This window comes from Rhamphochromis sp. 'chilingali', assembly GCF_963969265.1.
Source record: "Rhamphochromis sp. 'chilingali' genome assembly, chromosome: 20".
NCBI classification, from domain to species: domain Eukaryota; kingdom Metazoa; phylum Chordata; class Actinopteri; order Cichliformes; family Cichlidae; genus Rhamphochromis; species Rhamphochromis sp. 'chilingali'.
This window is the reverse complement of record NC_137947.1, coordinates 20,918,102-20,930,765: the sequence shown is the minus strand read 5'-3', so window position 1 is coordinate 20,930,765 and position 12,664 is coordinate 20,918,102. Positions and strand designations below refer to the sequence as shown.

The 12,664-nt window shown below is 39.9% G+C and overlaps 1 protein-coding gene across 2 annotated transcripts in view; it reads left to right on the top strand.

Moving 5' to 3' along the window:
- Positions 1 to 12,664, top strand: part of bicc1a (BicC family RNA binding protein 1a) — a 60,217-nt gene that overhangs the window by 18,341 nt on the left and 29,212 nt on the right. The window contains exons 1-2 of one of the 2 annotated variants that reach the window (XM_080868746.1): positions 7,913 to 8,039; positions 10,079 to 10,148. In XM_080868746.1, the coding sequence (XP_080724872.1) occupies positions 8,028 to 8,039; positions 10,079 to 10,148 (82 nt within the window). In that variant the 5' untranslated portion in view covers positions 7,913 to 8,027. Of the gene's footprint in view, positions 1 to 7,912; positions 8,040 to 10,078; positions 10,149 to 12,664 lie in introns of those variants that run through there. The other variant, XM_080868745.1, reaches the window with a different exon arrangement.

Here is a 12,664-nt window from a genome sequence, read left to right as displayed (position 1 = left end):
GTTACTAGCAGCCTCTCACAAAAACATGTAAATTGTTCCCACTTCTTCAGCTGAATTTATGAAAAATGCTAAAGATAAGGTGATTCCCAACAAGCAATCATCCACAAACTTGGCATATCTCTGCACTGTATTGTTAATTAAAGATGAGGGAACTGGACAAGTGAAGGACAATGATACATGATACAGGACCTGATGGATGCATGTGGACCTTCAGTAGATAAATCTAATATTTGTTGAAGCCCTATCAGAAATGTCTCAACAAATGGGTGGTTGTCAAAAAGGAAGAGAAATGGTGATAAAGCTGCTACATACCACGTTATCTTAGAACATTACAGAAGCAGTGTAGGATTATCCTGATAGCGATTTGGGGGGGGGGGAAGGCAGCCAACATCCAAAAAAGAGCTTTGAACGTCCTTTAATAAGCCCAGAAAACTTTTTGTTAAGACTCTTTGCATAAATTATTAGAAAGCTTACCTAAACCAAAGGCGATCATACCCAATATTGACTTTAAAGCTGATTGATTTACTCTTTGTCCCCCTCATGTTAAGAATTATGTAAAATGATATTAAAAGTAATTAAAATAAAACAAAATTCTATTGATCAACAATTCACAATACTAAAACTTCAGCTTACGGCTTAAATTTATAGATTTTCCACAACCTGTCTGCATGCATATGTCACAAGAGAAAAGACTGTGCAGATGCTGACTAAGATCACAACATTGTGTCGGGCAGAGCTATGTTTCAACTCATGTTTTGGGAGTAAAAATTGTCTGTCATCAGACCCTAAAACAAGAGTCATTGCGACAAAGCATTTATAGCTTTTTATTTTTCTAAAAAAAAAAAGATGTTGGGTTATGTCTTTTCCGTCTGTGCTTCAGTTCTAAAAGCAGCAGATCAACAGTCTTGCATGTAGAGATCTGATGTCCCTAAGGTCTTGGCAGAGTGGTGCCTTTGGCTTTGAAGTGAATGCAACTTTTCCAAAGGGGTATTTTAGCAACTTGAAGTGCAAGACTGAGTAGACCTGTATAAGTTCAAGCATTAAATTACACAATGACGTTTTATGTAAGCAAGTTGGAAAGAAAAAAAAAATTAACCGAGACTCTGACTGTATTAAAACGTACTTTGCAAAGTTAACACCTGAAGCATCATCTGCAGATACAGAGGTTGCACTTCTCAGTTATTAGACACATTGCATGAAATGAATAACGAGGCTTCTGCAACACATTGTATCATTACTGTGTGTTATAGTCAGCTGTTGTTAAAAAAAAAAAACACCAAATTAGGGCTGAACGATATATCGCATTTGCGATAATATCGCGACATGATCAAGTGCAATTTTCTAACCGCAAAGGCTGCGATTATACTCTGGACATGTCCAAATTCATGGGCTGCATCCTCCTGAGGCCGCATTTGTAGACCGATTACGTCACAGCGACGTGCCGAAGGCTGTCCAAATTACTACCATATCCCAGAATTCATAGCGCGGCCCAGCCAAACTCCAGTTTCCAGCAATGGCGGCCGCTACTAAGTTTTAAAATTACTCATACTAATCTTTCAGGGTCACAAAATAAACTTTTAACATATTTTCAGGCGAGAAAGTAGTTGTGTAAACATCAAATATCTGCTCGGTTTATCAAGATATCCCATATTTGCAAAAGTGCTTCGACGTTTTCAGAGGCGTCTGCTACCCACCAGCTCGACAGCTAGCCGGGAGCTCGAGGGTTACTGATGCGGCCGAGAACGGCACAAGTCCCGGCACATCATTTTCAGATCACCGCGGAGTTTCGCTGCTCGGGTTAAACGTAATATATAAGTCACTTAGACAACCTAAAAATGTTATTGTTGGGCTTTTTTCAGTGTTTTGTTTGTTCGTGAGTAAATCGGTTTGGCTGAGATTAAAGTTATTAGATTAGATAAAATAAAACTTTATTAATCCCCCGGGTGGGTTCCTCCTTGGTTTTCACACAGCTGACTAAACGTCAAACAGAAAACTTATTAAACAGAAGTATGAGACAGTCGAGAATTTACACCAGTGTCTGGTTATATTTTAGATAGCAAGAAGCAGACGGCCGAGTTTATTAAACTCCACCGAGACAGCGGTGACGCTAATCAGAACTAGACCGTCCAATTTCACGCCTTTAAATTTTAAAGGCGTGTTTGTGTGTGTGTTTATACAATTGCTATTATGTTTGCACTTTATGTGTAATGTTACTGACTGCAGAGATCAGTAAGATGTGTGTATTTTTTATTTATTAGTTTTATTTATTTAATATTATTTTTTAATTGAATGACTGTCTAGTAGTTCACAGATGTCGAAAAACTGAGTGTGGTAAAGCCACTGATTTTTTTTTTTATGTATATTTCTGCAATCTGCACATTGTACTGACTTTCATTTTAATGTTTACACCAGGGTTCCTTGTCAGCACTTTATGCTCAGATGTTTGTAAGCTAAAAATAAACTATTGTGTATGTTCAAATATACTGTTGTGATTGAAGTAGTTAAATAAAAATGTCAGTCATCAATTCATGCATCACCTCATGTCATCATAACAGAGGTCTGTCTTCCAGGAAAGAACAGTTTAAAATTAATGTAATATAGTATTGGCCATACTATATGATGTATTGCTTGTCTTTGTTTAATAATACAGAAGACAAAGACCTTAAAAAATAATCGCATATCGCATCGCAATCGCAATATTGGGGCAAAAAATCGCAATTAGATTATTTTCCATAATCGTTCAGCCCTACACCAAATGCTGTACATAACTATGATTAATGGAGTGGTATGTCGATTTGTGCAGCATTTGAGTCGGTATATAAAAGAAACTGTCTCAAACGTAATCGAGATTGGTCATTGCATACAGTCTAATCACACTGACAACAGTTGACCCAAATTGTAAGATCTGACATGAAAATTCAAAGTGTATATTGTGGTTTCCTTAATTTATCTCAAGTGGATTGATTTTTGTTTAAAACTCAGCTTCCTCATTATATTAAATCTCCCTCTATACTATGTTAATGGGCTGTAATGAAATAAATGATGGACAGCGGTCTGCTTTAGCATTCCTCCTTTGTCTATTTTCCGTATTTGGTTTTGGAGGTTAGGAATCAGAGTTAAATGTCAAAGAAGGAGGCAATTTAACTGTCCCTGAAGCAGTTTTCAAAAACCAAGTAATGCAAACCAGGCGCCTTAAGATTTCCCTCGTCGGAATTTTAACAAGGACTCTCGATATAATGCACTCTAGTTCTTCCTTCACTTCTTTTGGCTTGGATAGAACGGCAGTGTTTAGGATATGCAGTCTAGATGTCTACCTCAAAGCAGGTCTGGCAAAATACGCCTGGTGGTGTATTGACTTTGCCAGCCATGACTTTAAAAGTCCTTGACTTGAATATTGTCACAGCTTGTTCAAAGAAACAGTGGTTACTAGAGGTTAAATTGACAATTAAAAATTAGTATGCAGCTGTTTGAGTTGGCAGTCTGGTAAGAAGCAGTAAAGTGCTAAAGTCATGTTTTTATTGTAGAATTTCCATTTGGACAGCTCTGTATAGTTTCCCCTCTGATAGCGTGATCACCATACATGCCCAATTTGAGTTGGGAAAATAAACACACGGTGTAACTGTGGATTGTTGAAAGAAAATGGATGAGGTGTGTGAAATACCTTGAAGTTGATGAAAATGGAAACTCTTAGTTGGACCGCTTCCTGCCCTTCCAACACACCCATGAACCACACACACTCAGTGGGACTAATAAGGCACATACGAAGAAAGTCTCTCTCACACATAAGAAAGCATATAGTCATTTTTGACGCACACATTCTTACACTTTGGGTGTTGGGAATTAGATTTTGTAGTTGCCTCAGCAGTTGAGATTTTTAGAGTTCAGTCTCTGGCAAGAGCAGCACAAAATGATCCACCCCCGCACTTTCTTCCCAAGCCTGCCTGCTGCAGTTGATCAAACCCTCTTACTCACTGTCTGCTGGACTTCCTTTGAGCTCAGAGCAACTTTTTGTCATAGAGTCCAAAACAGTCCACCCTCTTCATGTTGTCAGTAAAATAGTAGAGAAGATGGCAGACAATGTTGGACAACAGGAGGGTGCGCCAGCCGTGAAGTTAGCCATGTGAAGTTCCCTGCAGCTCCTGTGAGGGAATCTTACCAGCTATGTCCCTTTTCTCTTTTCAGCCTGTTTTTGGCATCACTCACTCATGTTTTTCCCCTCTCGCACGTCTCTTTCTGCCTCTTCCCTGCTGTTGTTCCAATGTTATTAGGTCTTTGCACTCTATTAATCCATTAATGTTTCCTTGTTATCATTCTGGTGTAAGCAGGGGATTTCTCTCCAAATAATATACTTGATTGTTTAACAGAAAGCGTGCGTCAGTGAACAGTTTATCATATTGTTATGCAGTAAAAACTTTTACGCTGTAAACTGTTGGAAGTATTGCATCACTCTAAGCTCTATGGAGAGGTGTGTAGAGGTTTAGTCGTGGGGCAACAAAAGACGATAACGCCACGCACCACAGAAGAGCTTTGAGTGGATTTGAGTCAAGAGAAGCCTTTTGAACCTCTGTCCAGTTCCTCCCCAGTCCTGCTTCTGTCTCCATCCCAGAGGTTGTGGTTCTCTAAATAATGCCAAGCAGGATATTTAAGTGCCAGTGTTCTCTACATCTGATGCCAGATGTAATTCATTTCATTTACACTGACGCATTTTGTATTCCGCTGCGCTGACAAGGAAAAAACCTGAAAAATTAAGACTGTCAGGGTGAAATATTTGGTTGGCATACGTCTGTGAGACGTTGAAATAACTAGGTCAGTATGAGTGGCATCAAAACATACATAAACAAATGTTTGTGTTCAGTCAAGCAGTTTGAATTATCATGCGTCATCCATTAAAGTGTGTGTGTGTCTGCGTGTGTATGTGTTGCCCAGAGGAGTTACGGTGCTGCAACTTAGCACTCTGTTAACATGAACTCAGCTATGACTGTTGAGCCTCACGGGAACGGTTCAGTCAGTGCTGTCATCTTCGAGCTCTGCTGTTTTCTCAGTCTCGTAACTCTGACACCTCCCCCCAGAAACCCTCTGTCATCCCCGCAAACACACACACAATCGCACATATTCCAGCTGAATCAACAGCTGCACCATTGCAGCGAGATCCAGGAAACATGCCTCTACACTGTCGACTGCTGCTGTGCAATACATACTAACGCAGTCACGTGTTTTAAATGGATGTGCCATCTTTGAGGACATTTACTTAATGATATCCTGTGTTATGTTACGCACACATCTGCACGCACAGCTGCAAACCACTAAGAGCTGATCATGTCAAGGTCGTGCCATGAAATGTTGTTGGAGCCACAGTCATTTTTGTATTGATTTCAGAAAGGCTAGGGTGGCAGAATAGAGTGGCTGGAATGGTAAATATATAGGTTACTTAAATTTGTGCAAATATCTTCACCCATTTGAGAGGCATTTGCTAGCCCCTTCATAAATAAACACCATCCACCCTTTAAAATGGTGTGTGGTCTGCCAGAAATCAGTCCCATCTGCAGGACCCTGCCAAGAACAGCAACGCTGGAAAGGAAACAGTTTTCTCTGAACAAAGCCCTTTTTACAGAAAAAGTTAGGGTATAAGCCATAATGTCTTTTGTTTTTTTTAAATCGTAAGCCTTCTACTTTGCTTATTTTCTGTGCTCCATTGTAGTTTCTGCGTAGCTTTAAGAGAGTGAAAAGTACATTTCCATTTACAGTGTCATTTTACTCGCTATCAGTCATCTGGCTTTAGTTCCACCATTGCCACTGCAGTTTCTGTTACCTCTGGGAGCTTGCTGCAGTCTTATGTTTCTTTCATATGTGCTTTTAAATTAAAGGCCTTCATGACAAATCCAGACATGCGTGTCATTGCCACAGGAGAGTGATTTGTAAGAGCAGAAGTTACAAAAAAAACTTTTAAAAATAAAGGAAAAAGTTAAGGGAGAATTTGTCTTTATCGCCGGGAACAGAATGTCCTTTAATGCTGCTTGTGATGCATCCAGCTGGTGTGAGCATGTGATTCAGACTGCGAAGAAAAGTTTGCATTCAGCTACAGGGGTGTTTGTGATTTATTGTCCTTTCTCACATATACCAGACGTCAGTGGGTGGGTGTCATGTTGTAGATTAGCTGCTTGTGCCCGAGGCTAGTTTGAAACTCACTAACATAAAACTTGTCAGATTTTGGTTTCAGGCTTGACTTACAATCTGTGTAAAACCATTTTGAGTGAATACATGGATAATGTTGTTGCAGCACTTGTAAAAAATCCTGCATCAAAGAGGAATGGGGAGGTCTCCAGTAAGACAGTAATGGGTGATCATTAGCAGCACGCTAAAGGCCGGATCTGTTTCCAGCTTAGTCCCTTTAATGATACCAGAATAAATTCCTTACAGAAATAGTTGAGCAAGATTATCTGAGAAGAATTTGCCTTTATTTTCATTGCACAACATGTACATTTCACTCAGTAGACACTGCAAGTAATCGCAGAACCACGAGACGGATAAATCACAAGGAGGACTGAAAGCTTAATTTTTTTACCCTTAGATGATGATAATTCTAAAAAGATATGCAACTTGGGTCAAGAGTTTAAGAGGGAGGGAAGAATATAACAATACATCAGTAAGTTTTTATTGAGTTTGTTTTGTTTTTCTGGAGGAATGCAGACACTTGTGAGAGGAAATTTACTTACCTTTAAAAGGAGCCTATAAAATAAACCCATAGATGCCATTGCTTAATAAAAGTTAAAATTCTGACTTCAGGGTACTAGGTTTTTACATTTTTATGTGTGAAGGTGTAGGAAATCAGTGAGGCCTGAAAGGGGCCGTCAACCCTCATCGGCTTAGAATATACAGCTCAGCTGTAGCGTAAAGTGAAACACACATCAGGCCTGTGGAAGCTGGCTCTGTTTTACAGGTGTGTGTGACTGGCTGTGGATAAGCTGTCAAACTATGTTGTTGATGATTTCAAGAAAAACCCTTCAACATGTAGAAAAGCAGACAGGAGTTTATGAGCTTCCCTTTCTGATTTGTGCCTCAGTTAGCAATACAAGCTGTACTTTTGTCTTTTTTTAAAAAAAAAAAAAAGAACTGGCAGATATAATTTAATAATCTTTGAGGGGACAATGAAAGCTGTGAATAATTGTAGCAGTACTAATAAGCCTAACATCTAATTTGACTAGGGAGCACTGATGGATCTTAATGCACCCTTTCTCCCATTTGAATTACAATATGTGGCTTATGGCTTAATGCACTGGACCACTAAGGAATATTAAGTGGCAGCCCCTGCTCATGTAATGTGTTGAAGCGGGCCTCTGGTGCTTGATCACGTAGCTGAAACAGGGAATTTCATATCTTCTCCATCCCGAAAACACAAACCCCTGGAAAGTATTAAAACAAACATAAGACCACAGGACATTTCTGAAAACAAGGATGGAGCACATTGAGGACAAAGCCATTAGGAGACACATCTGATTTTCTTTCTTTTTTTTCTTTTTTTCCCCCTCCATTAATATCAAGTACTTCTCACGACTGGCAGTTCAAAAGGCAGCCGTTATAGATTTGTAGGCAGGAGGCCAAGCAAGGTAACTTCCTCCTGGTGGAGAAAAAAAATAGGAGTGAATGCTGGCAGCCTCTTGACAGCTCATTGTACTTTCTTTTGCTACCTGCTGTCCCCCCTTCTCCAGTGAGATATATATATATATATATTAGGGGTGCTTTCGGTTCGGTACGCATATGTATCGAACAATACAACATTTGTAATTTATTTTATCAATTTTCCTTCTGACGATGCTGTCTGTGTTGAGCGCTCAGTGAATCTGTGTTCGACTACTCCGCCTAGGCTGCACTGTCGAGCGCAGATCCACTGAGCGCTCAACACAGACAGCATAGTCAGAAGGAAGAGCGCAGGGCAAGCTAGCGAGACAGAAGTTAAGCTCTCCTTGCAACAGGCAAATTGAACTTCATTCAGATCTGGCTTTGGAATTATTTTGGTTTTCATGTGACGTATGACCCTGAAGGTAAGCGAGTCATGGACTAAAGTAAAACAGTATGTTGGATGTGCCATGCAATGCTCAATTACATTGGTGTGAACTAGTGTGTTAGCGCAGTTAGCTCGTTAACATGTTGGCCGTCTAGCCCCATGCACGGAGCGATCGGCGGTAGCTCGTTAGCGGAGATTTGCCGTGTTGTGGCGTTAAGGTCATTTCAACGAGATTAACCTGAATGCACTAGTGGGAACACAACGAATATGACTGCACATTTACACCGACATCATCCTAGTGCAAAGACAAGTGAAAGCAGACAAAAAAAAGCAAGCATGCTACTAACTTTAGCCGAGTCATTTAGACCGCTGTTAGCACATGATTCTCCTTATGCTGCTGAGAATATAGCCCAGAAGAAGCGGATAGTATAGCTTTTATTTTGGAAAGAGCCATTTCTCTGTAATAAACTCTCTTTTCCAAAGATGAGTGATTCCTCAATCAGATACAGGGCTTGCAATATCGCTAGCCCGACGTCCCGGAGCTAGCGATTTTTTCAGTCGGGCTACCAAAATCTATCTCTTCCCTGCCCGTCGGGCTATTGTAGGAAGGAAAATATATGTCAATGCTTTTGCATTCTTTCAGAAATGTAGCTGGGTAATTATGTCATTGGCATCGGTGAGCCACTGTCAATATGTGACATATTGAAGTCGCGTTTGAATTTGCGCTTGTTTTTTTGCTTTCACTTTGCAATCGTGCGAACTGTGTATAGAGAGCGACAGTACTGATCTGTGAGTGATGATAATTTGTGCACCAATTCCTCTGACATCGTCTTATTAATCGTTAGCTTACTATGCAAACATGACAAGTGAAATCTCCCGCAGCTTAAACATGTGAGAGGTTGATCGCGCAGAGAATCGCTGAGCTTATGTGAGTGAGTGTGTAAAAGCATTTCAGTTCTGCTGAGCCAAATAAGACAGGTCAGGGTGAAGAAGTGACAGCCAAAGAAAAGCTTACCACAAAACGGAGAAGTTATGACAAATCAGACTATAAGGCAAAAAGAAAGTGCAGCTTCATGGTTTCATGGACAAAATAATTTCTGTGGCTGCAATATGATGAGCTAAATAACCAGGGCTGCACATAAGTGGTCCGCAGGTGCGCATTCGCTGTCAAAATAAAAAACACGCACAAGGGTTAGGGTTAAATTTAAAAACTGTACTTTTGAGTTAAAATATATATTTATAATTTTAATAAATGACAAATTAAAAATGCATGAACATTTTTTTGTATCGAAAAAATATCGAACCGTGACACCAAAGTATCGAACCGAACCGTGAATTTTGTGTATCGTTGCACCCCTAATAAATATATATATATATATATATATATATATATATATATATTATCATCATACATTGATATTGCCTATTTTCCACGCTTGCTGCCAAAACAGCCTTCATCCATTGATGCATGGATATAATCAGGGACTTTTGAGGGTATCCTAGTGCTGTCTGCCACCACAACATTAGCAGAGGATTTTTATGCTTTATTGGCATGTTCCTAAGGAGTTTCTATGGAGTCGTAGGCTGCATTAGCCTGCTTTGTCTATTTGTCTTCTAGGTGCATGTCAAAGTAGCATTCATTTGAATGCCATGACCAAAGGATTGCTAGGCATGTTATGCATTGCAAAGCTAAGTGACCTATAAGTTTAATCCTGTGTGTGGGTGTGTGTGTTGATCAGAATCTGAGCAGTTTTTAATTGAACGCAGTCATAACTCCTCGTGTTTTCAAAGTCACCCAAATTAGTGCTTGCTAATACAGCTGATCTAATTAAAATCTCCAAAAATCCACATAGTGTCTCACAGTGATCTATATAATAGTATAATTAGAAATAAATCTGAAAAACACATTTACAAACTTAGAAGTTTAGTTCAGTATGTTGCTGTAAAACTATTGTAATTACTGCCAAGACAGAAGTCTCAAAGTTCTAATTTAGTAGGTTTTTTTTGTCTGCTAATACACAACCAGTACTGATATCTGTGAAAATCTAATGCCAGCTCTCCTTCATTCTGTTTCAGATCATGGATGAGACCCAAACGCAGATTGCCTGGCCTTCTAAACTGAAAATTGGAGCAAAGTCAAAAAAAGGTGAGGTTTCCCCGCTTTTTATACCAAACTCTTCCTATACTGTTGCTTGTGTGTAACTTACTTTTGGGGGGCTTAATGTTGAGCCTATAGGATGTATGGATATGACGAGCTCTATATGTTAACTTTGTTTTGGTTTTCCATCTGAAAAAACTAATAAAAAAAGGTTAATGGTTATGAGTCAGTTTGTTGTAACCAGAAAAATGTTCTTTGCAAACTCGGTGGGGTCGGATGGACAAAAAGGGGAGTATTTCAAGATTGCACTAGCATTGGTTATTAAAAATTTAATTGAAAAGATGAAAGCATTGCATGTTTTCTGTCCCTCGCAAGGCAGTAACCTCATCTTCATGGAGGAATTTTTTTCAGATTTTTGCTGCAGAGGTGGAGGGGTGGGAGTTGGTTGCCCACGCATTTATTGCCCAAGTTGTTCCAGTGCTCTGTTACCAATAAAACATTATCACGGTTATTTAAAGCTCTTCCGGGAGGGAGTGAGGCCAGGATTGAGGAGAGGGGAGGGTGAGGAGTTGGTGTAGCGATGCCCACTTTAGCAGTTCTCCTGAGGAAAACAATGCGCATCTTCAAGCCAGATGTGCAATCCAGTGACATTATGTAACTTCCTCACTCATTCTTTATGGATAAAAAGTTGACGCAAACACATCAGAATATTAAACACTTTTTCCTCTGGCTGTTTAATCAGCTGTAGGTTCTACGCAGTTCATTCGCACACAACTATCCATTCACCCCAAGTATTAGTTCATTCAGAAAACCTGCCTTTGACGGCACCTGGGAATGATGATGTGTACAAAAAAAAATGTACGTTTTTGACGCATGATGTTAGATTTTCCCCCGGTGTTGCGTAAACCGAAAGCAGCAGAGGGTAAGAGTGTTATATAATCACTTGGTTATCTTATGCATTTTTTGGGGGGGGGTTGAAACTGCCCATCTGCTTTAACCACCTGGATCCTGGAATTGAGGGAAGAGGAAGGGACAACACAGCAAAATAGAGTTCATTTCACTTACCACATCAGCCATTCTGTAAACTTCAGGAAACGAAGAAACACAGATTTTATCCACCTTTTATTGAACACAAAATTAGTCCAACACAAAACTCACCTGCTCTGCTCTTGACAGAAGATGACGGAGCAGATTATGTTCCGTTATTTTTATCTAAAATCACACTCTTTAATAGCATTAGCTTTCCTTGTTTCCCTGGAATTTTCATGTGCAGTCTGGAATTGATTACACTCGGTGGGATAGCAGCAGATGTGAGGGGATCTGTATGTTTTGTAACCTCTGCGTATGGCGAGCCGCACTTCATCAAAATGCCAGCTCTGCTGTTTCATTCATCACCTGCAACTAGCCATCTCTACCGCCTGCATAGGTGCGATAAGGCAAGTTGGTAGCCTCTGGGACAAGCCGTCATCAGCACCTAGCCTGCAGTTTATCATAATGAGGAGCCATATCGCTCATGCACAAGACACGTACGTGTAGCAATTTAAGGACACCAGAGTGGTCAGTGTTGGTTTATTGGCGTCTCAGAAAGTATCATTTTTTTGTTTGTTTTTTTCCATTACGGATAATTGTTTTAAAGCTACTTCCAGTTGCCAGTTGTGTTTCACTGTTTCCGCAGATGTTTTGAATGAGGAACGCTAAGTCAACAGGATTTTAATTCTCTTCATTTGTATGGTATTTTCTAATGCAGTCCTTCGCTGGAAAAATGCTTCAGCTTTGCCAGGCCAGAGCTCTGGGTCAAAAGGTTTCTTCTCTGTCAAGTGGAACAATAAAAATCTGTGTGACTGAAAACATTCACCTTTCGCAGCTACAGGTCTACTCTTGTTTTTGTTTGTTTTCATAGGTGTTGTGCGTGCCAAATTAGGACTTAAGGTGTTTTGTTTTTTTTATACATATATATTCAACAATCATTCATCAAATACAAAATGGGGGGTGGAGAAAAAGCACAGAGCACACACCACTTCAAAAATGCGGGGGTGTTCTGCATCACGACTGCGGCACTCATTTAGGCTGGCTAATGTTTGCCAGATGTGCTGTGCAGGTTGGAGTGGGGACACTGAAAGGGCCATACTCCCTCTAACGGTTACAGGAGGAAGTTGAGTGATTTCTGTTGTTCACGACAGCAGAATGATGGGAAAATTCCCTGGAACAGTGCTGAGGTTGTGATAGATCTCTGACCACTCTTTGTGCTTGTGTTTTTTTTTTTTTTTCTCTGTTTTGTTTTCCTGTCTGACTTCAGCTTTTTTTTTTGCTTTTTTTTTTTTTTTTTTTTTTTTGTGAGTTCTTAACCCGCAAACAATCTGTGAGCTGTTGTTCCTCCCTCCTGTGATGCAGCATCTTTTGGAGTCTTGAGGTTGTCCGACCCTTTTGGCGCTCTCAACAAGATCTGTGCTTGTTTGTTGATGCATATCAAACTAATAACATTTGCTTCCTTTGTAAATACAAAAAAGAAACTACCCTGACTGTTTTCTTTTCTATGCTTCTCATATCTGACCCATGCAGGACTT